This window comes from Cyanistes caeruleus, chromosome 13 (genome assembly GCF_971803275.1).
Source record: "Cyanistes caeruleus chromosome 13, bCyaCae1.hap1.1, whole genome shotgun sequence".
Lineage (NCBI taxonomy): Eukaryota > Metazoa > Chordata > Aves > Passeriformes > Paridae > Cyanistes > Cyanistes caeruleus.
In genome coordinates this window covers 4,567,169-4,589,774 of record NC_141713.1, presented here as the reverse complement: position 1 = coordinate 4,589,774, position 22,606 = coordinate 4,567,169, and the positions used below count along the sequence as shown (strand labels likewise).

Here is a 22,606-nt window from a genome sequence, read left to right as displayed (position 1 = left end):
TGGTATAAATCACAGACCTAACAGGATGTCAATGCCCTGCAGAGCAGGTCCATTCCTCTGGATTTCTTGCACCATAACATGGAATCTGTGTGTTTTCAGTGCATTTCTTTGGTGGAACTGTGCTATCAGAGATGTCCTCCAACACCTGTACTATATTTTCACACTAATTTTCATGAGTGTAAAAGGGAATGATGTTTATCCACATGGCATAATTTCCAGAAAGCATCATTTATTTATGCCTTAAACTAAAATTTTAAAGTTTTATATGTTTTACTAATAGTTTGATGAGTTTCATTCTCCAGGATTTTTGTTTTGTAGAGATTACTAAGGACATTTCTTTACCAAATGTCTAAGTTATAATGTAAACATCTATAATAAACTAATCTATGACAATAGTTGAACTTGATGATCTTACAGATCTTTTCCAACCCAATGAATTCTATGATTCTATAAGCATTAAAACATTCCCTCTCAAAAACAATGTTCCAAATTATGAAGATTTGCTGTTTTCCCCTCATCTCTGGATACTGGACTTCACTAAAAATCAGGAATATGTGTCTAAATTAAGATATATAGCCCTATAATTGCTCTTAAGGAGGTGAGTTAAACCCTCCTAAATAAGGGAAGCTGCTTGCCTATGGTTTTCCTAAACCCCCTAAGATGACATCTACAGCCCATATGTGACCACATGTGGTATAAATAAAATGGAAGTTTAAAAGAGAGGAGAGATAAACATATAATTAAAACCAGCATAGCAAACACTTGTGCTCATTCATTTTAATGACTGCATGCTCCAGTTTACAGAGCAGTTGCAGACCCAGGCCGTAATAGCTGGGTTGACCACATGCCATAAAATACATCAGTGTAGGCTGGGTCCAAATTATCCAATACTTGTAATAAATCCATCCCATTAACTGGATAAATATGCACAAGCAACAGCTCTGGAGATAATGCTGGGAAGTGGCCTGTTGTTATTTAGCAGCAATGCCAGCTCGCAGGACCTGATGAATAGCAATGCTCTCTCCTTTTAGCATGAAACAAACAAACAAACAAACAAAAAGATTAATTTAGCTTTTAAGATCTCATAACTATGTCTCTCCTTCCTGTTATCTGTAGCTTGAAGTGAAAAAAGAGATTGTGGCCTTGAAAGCTTCAGTTCTGATTACTTTTTTGTAAGCCTAATAAAAGGCATCAGTCATACCATGTATTTGTGAAAATGAAATCTTCATATATCGAAGGTCAATTTTAGTTGAACTAATATAATCAGTAAAAGTCAAGGTTCCTTTACCATTAAAATTGTCCATGCTCTGAATCTTTTGATATTCTACGTTTAACCTTGAATCATGCTCTGTGTGTTGTATGCAGGGAGGATGGTGAATTCATGTTACAGTATAATGACTGAGGCATCCTGGCCTTGATTTTCAGCTAGGCAAAGCAGATCTCCAACAAACACAAGACTTCTTTAAAATTATTTGAAATTAATACACCCTTGAAGCACTTCCTCTCATCGCAGAATAAGCAGCAGGTCACCCAAAGTCTACAAACAGCTTTTTGCTACAGTTTTATGAAATATTTAATATCACTCCTGAATATATTTCTGGAAGTTGAAAGATGGTTGCATGTAACTAGAGCAAGTATTGATATTGAGAAATGCTTTGAGGTTTGCACAGAAGAAATCACACAATAATCCTGACAGGAAGGTGTAGCCAGGTGGGAGTTGGTCTCATCTCCGAAGGAAGAACTGACAGGACAAGAGGAAATGGTCTCAAGTTGCACCAGGGGAGGTTTAGGTTGGATATTTGAAAAATTTCTTCCCTGAAAGAGTTGTTAAGCACTGGAATAAGCTGCCCAGGGAAGTGGTGGGATCGCCATCCCTGGAAGCATTTCATTGGTTCTAAAGCTTTTCCCTCTCTCTACCTCTTCCCTTTTCAGTACAACCATAAAATAGGAATCGGATCTTTTGCACTGAGGAATGAAAAGGCAAATCAGTGTGATACTGCCAGCCCCAGATCCTGATCAAGGTCAGGCTGGGTGGAGGCTGTGTGTGAAGGACATTGACCTGAGAGCACTGGCAGGGCAGAGATCACACAAGCAGGAGTGCCAGTGATTTTTAAAACAGTGGTCTAATTAAAGAACACATTCAAATCAGTTGGCTCAGAGATGTGCTAAAAGCATCACACAAAAAACTGCCAAAAGTAAGAAGCAGGGCAGGTTTTCAGCAGTGCCACGCTGCTCACTCCAGTGGAATGAGTTCTGATTTTGATCTCTGTAAATGGGATCAGACCCAGGCCTGAGTCCTAACTCTCTAGAACTGGATATATGGAGATGACATAAAAATATCTATTCTGGGTTTTGAAAGTAGTCCTGCATAAAGAGAGAGTTTGAGAGATTTATGTGCTGAAAAACCAAGAAAATGATGCACAGTAGGAAGTGAAAACTAAATACATGGATGTACAGGATGAAGTGGTCATTCTATTAATGATCACTCTGTTATGGCAAAATAATTTTTAACCTGTGGATTCCTTAATTTGTTTTTCCTTTCCCAAAAGACATGCCTGTTCCTTCTGAGTAAATGATTAACTAGAAGCAAAGGACATGTTGATTTTAGTATTGATTATCCAGTTCTAAATTTTAACTTTCTTTTCAAAGTGTCAAGTTTAGTGGGAGGTCAGAATAATACTTAATTACAAACCCCAAGCCAGCAAAGACAAGTTTCTGATGCAGCACTGAGAGTTAATCAGAAAACAACTCTTTGAAAACCTCTTCCAAACTGATTTGAACTTATTATTATTATTTTTTTCCCCAGGATATCTGCACTGAAGAAGAGGCAGTGTCAGCAGTCTATAAATAGCTCAGGACAGTATAAACTTTTGAACTGTGAAATCTCAGGGATGTAATCTTCCTGCTAAACAGAGGCTTACAGCAGATATTTAATGCTCTGATAGGAGCATGGCTAGTGTTTGAGCTATGAGAGGAAAGGAAATTCTGAATTATTGTCCACTGGTGTGTGGTTTGTCCCAGCTGATAAGTTTGTTTTCCTGTGTGCAAATACATGCATAAATACACTGCAGCCCAACAACAGCATTAGCTGTCTAAAAAAGGGTCTGGATCTAGAACAAATAATTTAGCAGACATTTCAATATTATAAAACACTCCTTAAGCAACTGATTTGTTTGAAGAAACAGCCTGTATTGCTGTTTTCATCACTTTTTGTGGAGCAGTGCTGGTTTCCACCAGCTGAGAGTTTGTCCTATGGGAAGTACCACTGGTAAAAGCTCACAGCAGTTTTCTTGGTGCTGTTGAGTTCCTGCCTGTCACACTGGGAGCAGATACAGGACAGTGCCACCTTTCACACAAGAGGTGGCTGAAAAGCAACATCACTTCCCAATATCCTGCTATAAATGAACGTTCCTGTCATGGCTAATTCCACAGAGCAGTTGTGCTGTGTGGAGAAGCTGCTTTTCAGTGACATGGGGGCACAGCCTGGGCACTTGGTGGGATGGGGAAATGAAGACCCTACACTGGAGTTCAGGTGGCTTTTTTTGGTGGGGTTTTTTTATTCTTTTTTTTTATATTTTGGGTAGCTCTGTGTTTTTGGAGAGCTTTAGCCACAAATGCTTTCAAGCAACCACCAAGGGCATGAACTAGACTATAAACACATCGGCCTCTTGATTCCAGGAGCTGGGAGTGTCCACATCAAGATGCTGCAGTGTGGTGGGCATCTCCCCCCAGCAGGGCCAACACCAACTGGGAACACCCCGTTCCTGCTCCTACAGCTGCCATGTGGGTGGGTTTTTAGCTGTGAACCCACCCTGGCCTACCATAAAGGAGGTGGGATGAGCTCCAGAAGGGTTTGGCTGCTGTAGGGGGGGCTGTGGTGCTCCCCCATGAGTGTGGACATCTGTGGGGCTGCAGCAGGAGCTTGTTGGGGCTGGGCTGCTCACTTTGCCCAGAAGTCTCCAAAATAAGGAGCTGTGAGGAGTTCAGAGCAGACCTTCCTGCCAGGAAGGAAGTTCCCTCCATGTTCCCTCTCCTGGTTCCCTCCATGGAGAGATGCACCAAACATGTGAGTAACCCAGAGCCTTTTTGTGCCTCTTGCTTGTGCGAGGGGGTGAACATGCCAGGGTTGTTGCTGGGCTGGGGGCTCTGAGGAGGGCAGGATGGGGGTATTGAATGCTTTCCCAAAGCCAGCAGCACCTCTGGGTGCTCCTACCCTTGAGATACTCGGTTTTGGTTGCGCAAAGTGCTTTAGTGAGCAGTGGTGGGGGTGTTAAAGCTGGCACTCCGCTGTTGGAGACAGCATTGTTGGCGGCCCTGGTGGGGCAGAGACACCATCCTCAGTGTATTCAAGCTGAACATTTATTTGTCCTCCTGCACCAGTATTTAGGTTGTGTTTGGCCTGTTGTTGTGGCCATGGTGGTGTCTGTGGTGGCCCTGTGACCCTGAGCTGTGGGGCTCACCCTGCCAGGGAGTGCCACCCACACAGCTTGTGGCCTATCGTGTTCATGAGTGCCTCAGAAAAAGGTTTTTTGGGGGCAGATGACCAAGTACTCTCTTTGCCTTTGTAAACTGAAGCTTTGTGATGAAGGGCAGCGTGAGTAAGGACCTCTCCTCATTAGCAGGCAAAGCATTTCTGTCTGGTCCAATGGTGTCCTTTGGGTGCTGGGTTTCCTTGGTGGGCAACAAGTAGAAAACAAGGCAGTTGTGACACGATCCTGCCTAAACTTCAGCTCTGGAAATCAGTAATGGCTCTGCAGACCTCTGAAATGTGGCCCTAAGAAGTGAACACTGTTCTCCCCAGTGAATTTGCCCTGCAAATTGCTAGAGACAGGGTTTCACTTACTTTACTTCTGTAGCTGTATTGATTTTTTTGCCATCTTTCTTTTTAAACCTGAAGGAAAAATTCAAATAAAACCTAATGATGTCTCTCTGTTTCTGAACAGTTTTGGAAATTGCAGAGCAATCAATATTAAGTACACTTTACACCGATTTAGAGCCCTATTTTGTTCAGACATGTGCTTTATAGAGCTCTGATTTTTGAGTAATTTAGGCTGAAAAGTAGGGTAATGTGGATTTTCTAATTAGCTTGTGTTAAGTCAGTGTTCTTCCACCTGAATATTTTTAATAGCTTAGGTTTTAAAAGCATGCGTGTATATATCCAAAGTAGGCGAATAAAAAGGAAGATAATCTTTCCAGAAGGATGAAAGACAAGTGGATTAATGCAGAGTTTGAGATTTTGTGAGAAATTCAGGCACACAGGCTGGTGCTGCAAGGAGAGCTTCTACTTGTGAGACTGTCACTTGTTAATTAAGTTAATGTCTACGGTGCTCTGAAAATGTAAAGCAGTATGTAAGTGCTAAGTATTATTATTAATGATGCCAATTTTGACAGGTTTACTGGAATAGGCTTTGCAGTACAATATAAGCTAATGTTCTAATGCTTTACTCATTTACAATGAAACTCTTAAAATGAGAAAGTGGGAATAGAAGGCCAGCAAAGGCCAGCAGAATAGATGGAGTCCCTCGTTTTGTGTTCTCCCCAAGTTCTGCTTGGGAATGAGGTCAAAGATAACATCTTAAAGATTTAAAGATGGTCTCTCCATCTGGTAAAACTCTTGGGGGAAAGCCTCAGGTGTGTGATGATGGGCTCCACCAGATTATGGTGGCTTCCAGGTGTCCTTTTAGGACACGTGTTGGCCCTTGGGAGCTGTAACACAAAGTGCTGTATCCATATGGCCTGTGTGTCCTGCCTAAGGACCCATTCCTGTCACAGGCTGCTAAAGGGGAATGGAGGAAGGTGGGAAGGAAGCCCTGTGTTCCCTAAGACTGCTTGCTTCTCTAAGGGAAATCCCCACTGGCCAATTAATTTGGCTTGTGGCCCCTGCCTCCCTTGCCCCAAGCCGCAGAAGGAAACAATTCTGGTGTTTGCTGTATTGCTTTCAGTGCCCAAAAAGAGAGCTTGTCAGTATATAAATGCACATATTAAAAGAAGTGACTAAATTACCTTTCACATTTCATGGAGTCATAGTAGTTTGCATGTCATTTGGATATGGAAGCACAGCTGCATGTAGGTATCTGACCCAGTAAATGGAATAGTTTCCTCAGTGTCTTTGGCACATTTCCTTTCATGCTTTTTCTCTGAGCAAAACTATCAAATCTGCCCTTTAAAAGAGACAGCCTAATCTTCAGATGTTTTTCTTAGATATTCTTTATTTTTTTTCATTACCGGGTTCAATTCTCTGCTGCCTTTAATGGCTTCTAAGTGAAGAAAATATTTAAGTTGTACAGGAGTCACATACTCATGTATCCAGGTCATACAGAAATTGGAATGCCAGTATTTTCCTGCAGGAAATTCTGTGTGTTCCCATTCAACCTTACAGTAGTTTCCCCACAAGTCAAGTCCAGTGGATGTCCTATTGGCATGGTCAGGGTGGTCTGTTTGGCTTAATTGCTGCAGGAGAAATCAATGGATTCTCTTGCATTTGGGCTGAGTTCTGCTAATGTGTTGAGAGTGAACATGCACACACACCTACACTCAACAGTTCCAGCCGTATGAGACCAGCATTCCAGTGCCTAATCAAATTCATTTACTGGCTGGCAGACACTCCACCTTTCAGTGCCATGTGGATCCTGATTGTGCTGGAAGAATTTCAGGGACAGTTGTTCTGTTGTGTGTTAGAGACTGAATTGCTGTATCCTTGTTTAATATGAACTTTGGGATTGTGCTGCATAAGTCAAATGTTACAGTGCAGGCAGCATCTCTCTCTGGAAGAGGGATGATGTGGTTACTTTGGGGGCCTGAGAAATTATTTCTTTAAAATGTAACAGCAACAAGAGGGACTCTTAATAAAACTATTTTCTTGCCTCTTGCTATGTCATCAGTTGCTTTAATGTTAGGCTTGACCAAAGGCTGCTGGAAACCAGCCAGGACTCTGTCCTCATGCATCCAGAAAAGTGAGAAGTAGTTTTTTCTTTTTGATGTTGGTCACTGATGAAGTGTTATGAGAATACTGCACTCTTCACAAGATAAGTCAGTGGTCTGAGTAGGAATGGATGTCCAGAATCAATGCTTTGATCTGTCAAAGTATCTAGAAAATAAAGTCCTCCTCTGCAGGCAGGTAACAAGGAATGCCTTGGGTGGAAAGGTCTATCAAGTTCACCCCATTTTCTTCCCATCAACCACCAGTCAAATGTTAATCACTGGATAAAGTAGGCTTGAAATCTTCTGGGGGCAGCTTTGAACTGCTGTTGCTTGGGCCACAAAGAGGGGTTTCTGCCTTGGCCTCCTTGGAGCTGGCTCAAATCTTGATACCCAGGTGTTTCCTGAGCCACTGGGTTTCCTAATCACAGAATTGCAGTGCTGGGGTTTGCAAACTAAGCAAGGTTACACTATCCAGACTCTGAAGCCTATTCCCCACACACAAAAGAAAGCAAATCAACACAACAGAAATAAAATAAGACTCCAGCAGTTGCTGGCCTTTTAATACAGAAGGAGAGGTTTAAAAATCTAGGGTCGATGACTGGCTGTTGATCTTGGAACTATATTAAATATCAGTTGTATTGAGATTTGAGTCTTTCGAGACACAACCTTAAAAATTATAACCTTAAAAATATAACAAGGGCAAGCTTCCTGGCCTTTTCTAAAGTGCAGTAATGGGCAGTAATTCTAAAGCAGGTATCTGGGCATTTGCATTGGATGCTCTAGTTACAGAAAACGGTGCAGGTAGTACATCAACCCTGTCACGAAAGCACAATAGTCAGAATAGAGTCCTTAAGGCATCCCTGTCTATTATAAATCAGTTAGAATAATTCATGCTATAGATTTCCCAATGCTGCAAAGCCTCTTATTCAGCGGAGTATAAACATATATCACATCTTATAGATTTTTTCCCCCTTCTTGGCATGAAACAGACTTAAAAGAACTCTGCAAGAGAACAATACACTGTACAGACAATTCCCTAAAAACTTTCATAAATAGGAGGTGGAATAGAAAGATATTATTTATCTCCAGCATCATTTTAGCAGCTCCAGTCACACCTTCGTTATTAAGTTTGGAGCATCTTGTGTAGGAGCCAACAGTAAGCCTGTGTGTGGAGCATACAGGGGCTGTGTCTGGAATCAGGCTGAAAATGCAAATAGGACTTTCTTTTCTGGTTTGGTTTCTCAACACAAGTTAGAGCAGCTTGCACCAACTGGTAAAGGCTGCAAAGGGCTATTTTGCCAGCTGGGAGGTGCAAGGGTGTAATAATGCTGCTGGCTCCTTGCCTGTGCCAGCCACAGGGAGGAGAGTGGCAGAGAAGCCAATGTATGTCTCAGTGCCACAAACCAGGCTTAAAGACAGCTTGTACCACTTGGGAGTGGGGCATTATGGATCTGAAGTATCCAAAGGCCTGCCATGAAATATTTATGCTGCAACTTCCCATATTCTTCATATCACTTACAAATCCCTAACATTTCCAGAAACCCCCATTAAATTGAACCGATTTAAGTCACGAAGCGCTGGCTGGTGCACAGTTCTCTAGCTTCTGATAAACGGCCTCGGGAGTGAAGGAGTTAACTGACCATCATCAATTACAGCATCAGAGGGGGTGATTAGGACTGAAATTGCAGGGAGGTTTTTAATTTAGCAGAGTAGAGGAGACTCCCCCAGCTTAGCCAAGCTCATCAGATCATGCACGTCTTCCTGCTTCATCCGCTTACCATGCACCGCCACTCAGGGCTATTGTGCATGGAGAGGGCACCGAGCAGACTCCAGTTATTATATTATTCCCTTGTCCAGAAATCCACCTGAGGCTCACTGACACTCTGCTTGCCACACAAGTGCCTAGCGTGCAAAATTCTCAAAGAGCCCAACTCGGGAATCAATCAGCAAGTTATGTGAGGGAAAAAAATGGCAAAGTTTAAAGCTTGATATGACCTAATTTGTCTGATTTTTTAAAAAATTTTGGTGAAGTAGGTAGGACTGCTTCCAGCAGTAAAGGTGCATTTAGACTTCTGTGTTAGGATCAGGGATGAATCAGTTTAATCAGTATTTTGCCTGGCTCTGTGTGTATCCAATGCTAAATAAAGTGTATGGAGTGTAGACTGCTTTAACTTCTCTGATCTGTTTTCCTGGCGAAATTGGTGACCTAGGGCACATTGATCATTGCCTTGGGGAAAGGGCAGCAGGCTTCAGGCCTGAAGGGTCACAGGAGGGAAGGGAAAGGGCCTGTAGCCCTGACATGGAGATTTTTGGGGTGTTGTAGTCACAGGCTGCCTGCTGGGACCCTCTTGGTCCCCCTGGAGCTGCTCTGTTCCTGGGATTGGGGGTCCTGGCTCCACCCTGGGACTGTCTTGGCACACGCTGCTTGTCAGGGCTGTGAAATGCAGGAGAAAAGTGTCCCTGACAGGTACCTGATCCCACATTTTTCATCTACGCTTTATATTTCTGGTTTCTGCTGCTATTACCATTTTACTTTAGTATTTTGCCTCTGGATTTTAGAAAATTATGAGGTTTGTAGAAGAAACTTCAAGTGGACACTGTTTATAGAGGCAGACTTCATATACCTCATGTGGATGAGAGAATAGGGGAAAGGAGAACAGCACTAATCCAGGTAGAAAATGTTCAGGATGGGCCTGACTCAAAATTCAAAGGTAGCTGGGCTTTGGTGATGTCTTTTTTTTTATCTTAAAAAAGATAAATTTTTAGCTGTTTTTGCATTCTGAAGTCTCAAAACAAACCCTCTCTTCCAGGGGAAACTTGAGAACAACCAGAGCTGAGACCAGGGAGGTGCTGGTGCAGCGTTAGTGGTGTGGAAGCAGTGGGAAGCAGCAGCCCCGTGTGCTCCTTCCCTTGGGTTTTGTTGCTTGTAATGTTGCAGAGCCCCTGCCACTGATGCTGGAGTTTTCTATATGATCATGTAATTAAAGATTGACTCATAGTGTGCAGGCATATGGAGGCTAAAACAGTTGCCCGTGAAGCGCTCGGCAGCATTTTGTGTGGTGTTTGACAAACCATTTTTATTTTGATTTTTGTTAATATGGCACTTTGTGCAATCACGGAGACACTTAGCATAGAACATCAGTCACCTGTGTAATCCTAATGAACTCATGTAAATGGAAATAAGGGGCTTCTGAAGACTATTAACAATGAGGTGCCATGATGCTGGAGGAGACTTGGCAGCCCTCTCAGCCCACCCCTGATTTTGAAATGTGAGAGCATAGCTTTCCCCATTGCTGAGGAAGAATAATCAGATCTAGTCCTTGAAATGGTCTGTAGTATAAATGGATATTTTAACTTCAGGGTTATCATCCTTACTGGAGCAAATTCCCATTGATTTCAGGAGTTATTCCTGAAAACAGAGAAGCGCAGGGCTTGAGTAAGCCTTGGTGTGACTTGCTTCTGTTGCGTTTCTTCTCCAGTCACAGTGATTGTGAATTGTTGTGTTATTAATACCATAATTCAGATATATTGATCACTGTCAGCTCCCCTTGTGTGGTAAAATCCACATTATTCATATAAGGCAACTGCAAAGGAAAATCTGCCTCCCGAACCTGAGAGCAGCCAGTGGGGCCATGGTTGCTTTGCTTTTGGTGTGCTCTGAGCAGTGCCCCTGTATCGTTGTTCCCTTTGCAGTGCTCTTTGCAAAGGTGGAAAGCAGATCCTTGCTCAGGCAAGTAGAATTTAGGGCTATTCAAGCTTTTTTCCCAGGTCTGAGTGATCCACTGGATGGGAAGTTTTATTGTTAGAAGATGTAGAAGTGTTTTCTATGTTGGAAGTAAAGCCTGAATTTTCTGGGAATTGCTATAAAACAGGCTTAATGCAAAAAGGGTTTGAAAGTTGTTAAAGGGCCTGAAGTGGAAATTAGAGGTGTGCAGTGTTTTCTGGAGAACTGGGCCATTTCTTCTTTCCTCTGGCATGTAAAGTTACGTTTTATAAGAAATCATGATTGCTTTGTTCCACTGTGCCATTGGGCACCTTGTGGGTCCTCTGCACTTCCAAATGCGCACAGGAGGTTTTGCAGACCCCCCAACACAGAAGTCACAATATTTCTGGGACCAAGGAGCCTCAGTGAGTGAATCTTTTGACAGGTCCATGCCCAAAGTTGCTGCTGGCTGTTTTTCAGCTGTCTGCTTTTATTGCAGTCTGCCTTGCTGCCCTGAGAGCTGCTGCATGTCACAGCCCTGGTGTGATGTGTGCACCAGCTGCCTGTCCAGACCTGTCACATTTTGTGGGGTTTTTTGGGCTATTTGCAACTATTTCTGTGCTGCTGTTGAATAGGAGGGAGTTGCACCCTGGGCTAAAGCCAGCAGAGACCTCTCTGTGCAGGCTGATGTTGTTTATCTGGGGAAAGCTCCCCAGACACCAATATTTCTGCAGAAGGACAAGAGGGAAAGAAGCCACAGTGTGCCCAAAACTACTCCAAAGGTGCAAGGGCAGCCTCCCAGAGATTGCTCCCTACTGAGCCTTAATGTACAATGAAAAGTAGGACTCTAACCCTGGGAACAGGCACATCTTCTCATGCTGTTTAATGTCAGTGATGCACAGGCAGTAATAGAAATTATTATCATTAATCCTAAAATAGATTATAAAAGGGAAAAAAAAAGAAGCTGCTGTCTGAAAATTCAAGTAATTGTGGTGGAAAGTCAAGCTGCAGTAGTTCTTTAATTTGAGAGTAGCTCAAATCAAATAAAATAAATTCTCGAGCCTGTTGTGGATCCTGGTCTGAGCCCTGCTGAATTCACTGTTAGAAAGATTTTGGTCAGATTGCAGGACAGGGACTTAATGAATATTTTTGTTTTGTTGGAAAGGATTTTTGCAGCTTAGTTTGCCGAATTAATATACTTGCATTTTCTAGTACCAGCATATTAAACATCCTATACATTTTTCATCTTTTCTAATTTATCTTATTAGAAAAATGGGAAAATAACAAATATGTAAATATATAGTGTTATACTTTAATATAAGCTGTATACTGCCTTCAATAATGAATGTTGTTGACTACAGTAATTAAGTGTGATCCCAGCTCCAGTTATTTACTTGTCAATATTAGTGAATTGGGTTCATCTAAAACTGCAGGCAGTTTTCTGCTTCCCATATAAACAGTAATTGTCTAAGTATTTGCTAAAATATTTGTTTAAGTCTAAAATCAGGATTGCAAGTTGATTTCAATAACCTAGTTAATTTACTTTAATTTTGGAATTCTGTCTCTGCATGGGAAGAGAAATATGAAAAGTAATTTCATCTCTGTATAGTTGATTTAATTGTATGTACTTTTGATGGATTAAGTTTCCAGTTAATTGTGGAAAATGCAACAACAATAATATAAAAAGAGGTTTAAAATAAAACAATTTCTGTCTGCTTTGCATGCTACTTTAAAAAAAATGTTTAACATTATTAATTTTACAATGGTAATTTATAAATATTAGTTACATCTTCCCACTTAAACCCCCCCAAATAGATGATTTTAATCATACTTATTGATATTATCTACATAATTATTTTTCATTATGCAAATATGTCTCAGTTGCTGTGCAATAATGTGGTGGAAACAGTTTTCAGCGCTTTAGAACACTTGCTAAACTAAATGCAGGAGACAATGGAAAACTGGTGTGAAAACCAGAAAAAAAATTGGGCATTTTTTTTTATAGCAACAGTGGTTTTATATCTTTAATATTTTATGTTTTGAAACCAATTGAAAATTCAGTAAACTATATAAAAATGAATGAGCAGTAATGACAGTTTTAGCTTTTAAAACAATGATCTTCAGTCATGCTTTCTATCCTTAGTTAAAAATGACACTAGATTAAAATCTAACTGATTTCTAGTAAGTGACAGGTTTTGTTACTTTGTATATTTGCAAAAAATAGAAATAACCTAGCTTCTAATTCATGTACATTTCTTAAAACATCGAGGGTGTCTTTTCCCAGGGAGAAGTGATATCCAGTGTAAGAAGATTCTGAAAAGTTTATTTGAAAGTATAATTGACAGAACATATTAAAAAAAAAATTGACATTCAAAAATAGAAAGGTTTCATTTTAAGGATTCTTCAGCTTGGACTTTAAAGATTGGCAGGAGAAATATAATTAAGGGGGTTGCTCAGGACAAAATTACAGCATTAGATCTAAGTTTTCTGGCTTTTCAGTGTAACTGTATGATTGTGAGCTTAAATAATGTAGGCAATGCTTTCTTTTGTCAGAATAAATTATTATAATTTCTAGCACTTGGTAACTTGCAATTTGTTCTTGTTGATTTTTTTTTTTTGTGTGTATATTTAAATAAGCAAATAAGACAGCTTTGGGTTTTGTGTTTTTTTTTGTGTAAGGATTGTAATGAATCCAGCGGAGTTTTAGTTTTAAAACAAAGTAAATAGTTATTACTCTTGGTGAAAAAAGCCCAGGATTGCCTGATATAATTTCCTGGATATATGTTCTCAGTGCAATTTTCTTATAAAAGGTTGCTTTAGTGCTTTATTGTTTGTTAAAGAAATGTATACATTTATGTAAAACCCTCCACATGAAAGTGTTGCTTCAGCCTTTATTGAAGCATCACTTTCTGCAGCTACAATTTCAGCCCTAAGCTTAACTTTTTTTTTTTTTTGCAAAGTATGTGGTTTTCATTAAACCTGTAATTAGTATAATTAATAATTATTCTCTAATTGAAACGCAGGTTAACAAACTTCCATATGTAAAAAGTAAAGGGGGGAAAAATGTCATTCATTCACACTGGGCTTTATAAGCCTATAAAACTCTTCAAAGGACTTCAAGATATCAAGCAATCTTTTATTCAGCTAAACCTACCCCCCACCTTCCCTCTTACACACACTTAAATACGCAGTATGCTCACAGCTTGGAAAAAAGCAAGAAAAGCCTTAATGGATCACTGATTTTAACCAAAGAGATAGGTATGTATTCCATATAAATAGTTTCCAAACCATTTTGGTGTTAGTATTAATAATTTTCATCAAATGCAAACAAGCGTCTGGGCGCTATAGAAAGCGAAGCTTTCAGCTGTGCACTTATTAACACAGCTTTTATTTCAAGCTCCAAACATCCAAAACAATTACACTGCAGCAACTGTGTAATTTGCTCCTTTCCTTGCTACCCAGGTATAGCCTTTTAGACAGAGGCTAATAAAGATTTAGGGGGAAAGTGGTGAGTTGAGGTCCAAATTTTGTTCGTCTTTACGCCCGTGAGTAATTAAACTCAAACTGAATAGACTGAGACAAATAACATCAGGGGAGGTATTCACATGTGCATAGGTTGCAGTGCCCAGTTCGAGTTAGATACTTTACAGCTGATGTAATAAATCAAAGAACAGAATAATTATTTCCCAATTTACCGTGACACAGATATCTTGTCATCACCCTGGTTATATGTACCTTTAAGAAGTGGTGAATGCTAAAAATCTATTTAGTCACATCAGTGAAACAGAGCTAACGCAGCAGGAAATATTCCTTTGTCTTATTTTATATATCCCCATATAAAATCACTTGTCAAGATATTTGCCCATATTAGAAACCAAATATTTTCTATGAGAAACTGAGGATCGTAATTTTATAGCTATGACATGACTATTTTAAGGAGTTACTTATTTAAATAATTTAAAATATTTTGCTGTTGGGCATATTTTATGCTCTTAGAAATAACACTAGAAAAGTCCTATATTTAGTTATGTGCTTTGTTCACTGTGCATTTATCTGAAATGTTTATTTGCAGTTTCAAAATAGATTATCTTAAAATTTGCAGAAAATATTTGTTATTTAGATTGGGTAAGTCTGAAGTGCAGGTATAGACACCCTCAATGCGTGCTTTTTCTGCAGGCAAATTTGGAAGTGATGGAATTATTTGTTCAGAAGTATTTCTTCGGGAATTTTTCCTCTACATTTAAAAACACAACACTGAGCTAAAATTTAACCTTATGCTAAAGTAAACACTAAAGTCTTCCCTTATTATAAAAATTCAATTTTAAAGTAGTAACAAGTCATGGAGAAATTGCTGCTGTGAGGTCCAGCAGCGGGCACTGAAATATTATAAGCTCGGCTTTCATAATGCTGCCTTTCAAAATCAGTTATCTGTAGTTATCTTAAAATTGGAGTGCATTCCAGAACACCAGATTTAATGTTTCTCAGGAGAATATACTGTTTCAATCAGATAGTTTTATAGAGTGCACATTAACAAAAATCCTTACAATACCCTGTTATCTTTGTACTTTTTTAAAAGGGAGAGAGAATGCAGAGGATAATGACTTATGCTTGAATGCAGTTCAATGTATTTGTGTTTTATTGATAAAATATGTATATAAAACCAGGATGAGGTATATGTTTATTTGTTATTAAGTTAAAAAAAGTTACAGTTCCCTCACCAAGATTAAGCAAATTTGTCCTACTTGCACATTACTGATAAATATCAAATCCAGCTCAAATAATAATCACATTCTCAGGGTGACCGAAACAGCATCTTTTCCTGACTTAATCTGTCTAAACAGGTACGGATGTATTAAAAAAGACCTCACTGTCCCTTTAGCTTCCCTGCTGATGCCTGTCAACTTTTAAAAACAATTTTTAAACGGGTTGGGAAGGCAGGGAGGCAGTAAAAGCTCTTTTCAATTACAGATGATCAGTGAGAACTGTGACATGATGGTCAAGCTTCTCTTAACTCCTAAGGGTGTCCTTCATAGTTCACAAATATGTTCAAACACTCAGATGTGTTTGAGATGTGCACTGGTGGTAGGGGGGAGTCATATCTCTGTTGGTGTTGAAGTTTTTCAGAGTTGCTAACAGGTGCTACCCATTTCCACAGCTGCATTACAAACCAGGCAGCAAAATGTAGATTTATTGCATCTACAGGACCCTACTGCAGTGTCCTTACAGACAGCAGCAGTTTCTATTTTTATTTCTTGATCTTACTGCAAAAGTTTGTAATATGTGCTTGTTAAGAGCTCCAAACTTATTTCACAGAATGGCAAATATCTAATAGCTAGAAAATTGGTAGTATGGTCTAGTCATGCCACTTAGAGATGTGTGTTCTCTAAAAATCAATACAATAAACTTGCTTGTTCATTATCTGACCAGTAAAGTGTTCTGTCTCTATAGGATTTCATTTACACTGGGTAGGTCACCCAGGAGAGTAACAGACCTCTTGGTTAACTACTACATTTTGCTTTGATTCTTAATTTGTGAGTAATTACAAAATACGCTTAACTATTGGTTTTCTCATATGAAAATAGCACAAATGTATTTGATTGCATCTTTTGCCTAGATTTTTTTCTTACCTGAACTGTAAAGATACTGTTTTTAATTTAAGGATATAAATGTAATCTATTACTTATAATTTGTAGATGGAAATATTCAAGCAGTGACAAAAGCCCTGAATACTCAGAAGGCTTTTTTTTCCCCTCCTTCTGGTTCAGTTTCCCTGATTTCATTTATGGAGTAATTTTAATAGACTGGGTCAGTCTGACAAAAGTATTTTGCAAAGTAAATTAACTATATTTTTGTGGCAGTACAGAGATCTCATAAAGGGCTGAATCTTCCAGCATTTTTCCTTGTAAGGAAAGTAAGGTCATATATGTGTGAATTTGCTCTTGTGCCAGAGTTGGAATGCGTAGGTAGGATACATATGCACATATTTCAAGTATTGGAAAATAAATCAATGTAAAATAGCAATTATTTAAGGTAGGGCATAGTCTTGGCATATATCTAGGAAGTATTTAGCGTCTGTGGGAATTATCATAGCAAAAAGTAAAATTGGAAATTAACTTGGATTAGTTTCACTTGTAAAGCTGAGTTTTTGAGTGTAAAATATACAAGGTTTGAGCCCTAAACTTTTATTTTCCAGTATTCACTGCCAAATCTTCACCTTGTGCACACAAAACGTTTCTTCTTTAGTTGGCAAAACACTTATTTCTACAAGAGGAAGATGCAGCCTACATCAAAAACATTCTGATTGCTCGACAGCTTTCAGCACTTAACACATCTCTAAGCATGTACTGGAAAACTACTTGGGAGGAGATGTGTGTACATGCATCTTACCCCAAAACACTCTAGAAACTGATTAATCTGTTTTGTTAATCAAAGATTTCATCTTCACATTATAGCACAGCCAGATTAGCAAAGATGTGATGGTGGGACACAGGATAATTTGCTAAGTAAAGTCAAAATTAATGGCAAATAAAATCAGTTTCCCTTTGTGGTTATTTCCAGCCAGCTGCATCCAAATATAAAAAGAACTATCAAAGGGAGTAAAATAATCAACCCATTAATTATTAACTCAGAACAACTTCAGAAAGCGCTTCTTAAACCTCCATTGACATCATCCTGACAGGCTCCTAATCTGGGAAAGTTGTTGGTAAGAGTTGCATTAGGCTCAGCATGCCACCAATTCCGACTGGAACAACTGCAGCTCGAGATGTGCTGCAGCAGAGATAGGAACACATGGGACAAGCTGCGGTCTCTTAAGACATCTGTGAGTAACATTTACAGCACAACATGCTGGATAATTCCCCACGTAGCTCTACCTCTGCTGTCAGCATAATAGAGTTGTCAACAGCCTAATTGCAAGATGCAATATGTAGGGGGGTCATCCAAAAAAAAAAAAAAAAAAAAGAGAAATCTCAGTGGAAAGTAACACAAATCAGCTGTCATTATTATAAAGCTGGACCAACCTTTGGCTAAACCATTTAAACCTCCAGATTAATCCCTAGATTTATCTTTATAGATTGGATCAAACTCAAAGTTTGACTGCAGATGAAAGAGGAACTTCAAAACGAAGGCTCTCATTTATGCCCATTAGACAATGCATTCGGCTAATGATCTACAACACACATTAGCCTGGAAACAGTGGTTTTAAGGCTTAACTGTTGCATCTTTTTTTCTTTTCATGCTATACTTCAACCTTCATTTCCAGCTTTTATTTCTTAAAACATCTTTGTCAGAAGGTGAAAATTTTTTTTCTTAACAGAAGATTTTTTTGAGTTTCTGCCTTTGCCTTTCTGCCAACTTATGTGATTAAATACCTAGTCTAGAAGTTAACTTGGAAAGAGCTTATTTGATTATGTGGCATCAGTAGATCTCTTTGTTGCAAAATGTATATGCTAAATCAATAAGTTAAATTAATTTGAACAATTGTTTAGAATTTTATGTCATATTTTATGTTTATACTTCTGATATAAAATATAAGCAGCAAACCCCCCTAAACAATTAAAACCAACCATTGTTGAAAAAACAGTAATTCAGTGGATTAGGTTGGTTTTTATAATGGTCATCTGAAGCTACTAAATTTATTCCTATGTGTATTAAAAACCTGATATCATGAGGCTATTTTAACTCCACTGGTTTTTTGTTTTAAAAAAAGACAAGCAAACTCAGTCAAAGCTATACAGCCCCCTCCTCCCCTCCTGCTGAACAGCACAGTTTTTATTCTTAAAAAGAAAAAAAAATACTAGCCATTCTTTCATCTTATGGGGAGACATTTAAATTTAGAGTAATTACAAGACAACAATAAGCAGCACTGAGCATGAATGACAAAATGCAGCTCAACTTGATGTTTTAATGCAGTTTTCCCCTCTCATCAGGGATATTAACCCTTCTGATACTTCACTGAAGATTCTTACACTTATTTCTCAGACCACAATGTGAAAGCCAGCTTATCAGAATATTAACAGCTTATAAACATGGATGAATGAACAATGAGTTCAAGTATATATTTTTCATATACTACCTCAGATTTCAAGACTCTGTATTTCTTGCTGTTTATGATACAGGCCTTGCAAGGAGCTAGGCAACAGATCTGTTAGAATTGTTCCTGGCTGGATGTAAAGAAGAGAAAAGCAAGTTTACTGCCTTATCTCAATCAAAATAATTAGTTTCAAGAAAACTAGAATCAATATAATTTCCTCTTTTAAAAAATTGTTTCCTACCTTTGCTGGCCTGTTTCATCTGTTTCGTTAAAGGTGCAATTTTTATTGATGTTTCTGCTCATCCTATGTTTTCATCAGTGTGAAACCTAAAATGCTCTTTGCCTAAAGTGTAGGTTAATATAATAGCTACTTGAAGCAGGAAACCTCTGCTATGTGTCTATAGTTGTCTTTATTTGGGCCTGTGCAGCATTTTGTTTGTCCTCTAGCCTTTTACGGCAGCTGGACCCTGACCTTCAAGTTCTTAAAAAGAGGGGGGGAAAAGTATTCTTTTCAGATTCCAAGTTCCTCCCTTTTTACCCTCCCACTGACACCGTCCCATTCAATACTAGAGATAACTTTATTCATCTATACATCATTGTATCAAATTCAATAGGCAAACTGCTTCAACATGCTTCAGAGCTGGACAGGGCAGTAATGTCTTCATTTTTTCTTAATGCAATGAGTTTCTTATCGCAGTCCTTTCAAGCACAAAACAAACACTGTAACAAAAAATGATCTCCAAGTTTTTCCCACCCTGCTATTTCACCATGGGCTTATTTCTTTGTTCCATCTTTTAGTGGACAGCTACAGATAAAAAGATGTAAAATTGATTACATGCATACCTACCTAACTGGAGTTAAAAAGGGAATTGGTGGGGGAATCTTTTATAATTAAATACTGTATTGAGAAGATTTACTTTGAGCTCACACCAAGAGCATGGAAGTAATTTGTTCCTGAATCAGCTGTCATCCTTTACACAGGATACCAAAATTAAGTGGCATCTAGAAAAGCCAGTAGGGATGCCATGTCAACTGCAAATCTGGCTGATCACTATCTGAAAAGATAGACCTTTTCCCCAGCTCTAGTCACCGTGGATTTATACACCTAATGTTATAAGCTCTCAGTCTGTCATAAACTGCCAAGCTTGACTTTAAGCCAATGACAGCAGCTCCAAGGATGTTAGGGGAGTTCCAGCAGCAAGAAGTCCAGCTTTTCCTCCTTGTGTTCTGAGTCCTGCTCACCTGCAGATGAGTGCAAAGGAAGGGACTTGAATCCTTGGCCCACATTTTCGTGTTGTAGTGTGGTTTAAGCTCGTTAGCTGAGCTAAAAAAAAAATGCTATGAACATACTGATAAGAGGGATAGATCAGTATTTTAATGAATCACTTCAAAGGTTTTGTAGTGCCTTTTTATTGTAGCATGAAATATGTAATATTAGGATACCCAAGTCAAGCTCATGTCTCATTGACATCTTTGTCTTTTAAATGGAAACTAAGGCTGGAGGGGAAAAAGTTGGTTAAAATACAGAACTTCTGAAGTGCTTAAACCAGCTAATGGTACTAGATCTCATTTTAGATTCCAGGAATGAAAAAGAAAGAAATAAAAAAATCAGACTTACATCCCTGACTGTGTGTTTTCCACTATAGGCCCTACATGTTTATGTAGAGGGTATTGCGAACGTTTGGAGGGATTTGGGAGTTTCAAAAGGAAGAAGTTTATACATTAGTGCTGCAAGTTGCAAAACACTGTTGATATTCAAATGTTTATTGTGTAAAATCTGGGATAAGCTTCAGCATGAGAGCTCCTTTAAGTGCCTACAACTATTGCTAATTCCCCTCAGCATTGAGGCTTGCACAAAGGCCTTAATCCAATTCCACTTTTTTTTTTTTTTTCAGAAAGCCTATGCTATTTTCTCTCACATAAACTAACAACACTATCCCATCACACTGCAGAATGGGTCAAAGAAAAAGGGCTCTGTGTTTATACTTCACCAACACTTTGTGTTTCTTGGCCAAGTATGGCAAGAAACTTTAAGTGGGTCCCCCAGGCCCCACGCCATCTTTAGAAAGAAAAATAAGCCTTCAGAGATTGAAAACACACTATTTTAGGCACTAAAAAACCTATGAAATGTCAACTATTCTTTCAGTCACTATCCCTGAAAAGAAATTGATCACCCCAGCATTGTTCTTCCAGCTCTGATTTAAATTATGAAACACAGGAATTGTTTTGATATGATAGTGTATTCTACCTAGTATATAAAATCCTTGGAGATATTTTAAGAGTGTTCTCAGATAATATTTGCGAGTACACATTTCACTCTACTACAACACTGGTGCCTACTCATCAAAATGGCTTAAAGCCATCAACTCCATCAGGGAAAAGAAATTTTATAATGTCTCTATGTTTACTCTTACAAAATTCAGAAGAAACTTCTTACATTATAAAGCATATTTTTAAACTTCATCAATAATCTGTTCTGAACAGGAGATCCCAATCCAGTTCCAAGTGGTCAGGTATTCCCTGTATATAACCTTCACTTATTTCTGACAATGCCAGCAGTGTTGTCAAGGTTTAAACAACAACAAAGCCTGGGCTGCTTTGAGGATTGACCTTCCACTGGCAGGAGGGGAGAGGCTGGTCTGGCTCCCATCTGATCATCTTTGAAACCCTACAACAAAAATTCTGCTGTAACAAGTGAGGGTGCTAAAATGCCAGAGCATAAACCAGCCTTTTAAAAGGAGAGAGAGAAAAAAAAAAAAAAAAAAGGAGGGGGGATGGGGGATGTGGGACGGGGTTGGTTTCAAGCAAGAATTAAAATTTATTTTATAATCAGAGATGCTTCATTTATAGCATCAGAACCCAGGTAATAGCACCAGTTATTCTAATTTAAACAGTATCAATTCCAGTCTCCAGAGTAAGCTCATAGTTATTGTACCAGAAGGAATTCAGCCTGGAAGGGAATCACTTACTGAAGGTTTTGACAAGGTGGAAGTTATTCTCCTGTCACACAGACTTTGCTCTTGAACATGTGTCTTAGCAGCCAAGGGAAATCTTCCCATGGTGTTTGGTTTGGGGTTTTTTGTCTTTTTAATTTTTTTGTTTGTTTGTTCTGTGTTTTTTGTTGCTTGTTTGTTTTGTTTTTTTTTTTGTGCTCCTCTCTGATTATATTTATACAGCAACTACCGATAGTGTTGTAAACTCCAATCAGTTTTGAATGCCTTTTCGTGAATCATTTTAAATACACTTAATGTTCCTGTGGGTTTTGCTTCCCTGAACAGTTTTAGTTTGTCCTGGGGACCTGCTTTTCCCCCACCTCTCTGAGGGTTTTTACCCTGGGGACTCTCAGGAGGGGAGGGAAGGACCTGCTGCCCTCCTGTCCCATGCAGCCAGGTGAGCTCTGAGCTGTGCCCAGCTCCAGTTTCCCCCAGGGTGAGAGCAGTGGTCATTCCCACACATGTGGTGAGTGTGGCTGTGAAATCTGTGCAGTCCATGTGGAGCACAGGAGTGAGCTGAGTAGAACATTCCAGCTCATGCACAAGTCGCTCATGAATTTATGTGAAGTTAATCCACTGTTTCATCAGAATGTGATAAGATGCTGGAGAGTGAAGGTGGCTGCTTTGAGGCACTATTTCTTATCAAATAGTGGAAAAACACACCTTCCAGGGTAGTTTATTTCCTTCAGCACCTTTTCTGAAGTAGTTCATGTGTTTCCATTGGCTCTTCTCTCCCGAGAGGCTTTTAGCCTTTTGGATCATGTCATACCTGTTAGCACACATGGATTAGCTGAGTGCTGAAATCACACTTTGAAGGTTTGGCTTCTTTCTGAATGGCTTGCAGAGCTATAGCTCTAAGAGGGTTTTCTGTGCTGGGGTTAAAATCATCCTGCATATACATAGCTACATAGCTAAAATTAAATTGTGGCCTGGATCATGTTTGAGCCTTGCAGCAGG

General features: G+C 39.2%; 1 protein-coding gene across 2 annotated transcripts in view; it reads right to left on the bottom strand.

Moving 5' to 3' along the window:
* Nucleotides 1-19,082, bottom strand: part of LOC147650659 (uncharacterized) — a 65,244-nt gene extending 46,162 nt beyond the window's left edge. For both annotated transcript variants that reach the window (XR_015276017.1, XM_086849768.1), the window contains exon 1: nt 18,898-19,082. Coding sequence is in view for 1 of the 2 variants with exons in the window: in XM_086849768.1 (XP_086705894.1) it covers nt 18,898-18,959 (62 nt within the window). In the remaining variant the exon portion in view is untranslated. The remainder of the gene's footprint in view (nt 1-18,897) is intronic.
* Nucleotides 19,083-22,606: the final 3,524 nt, after the last annotated feature.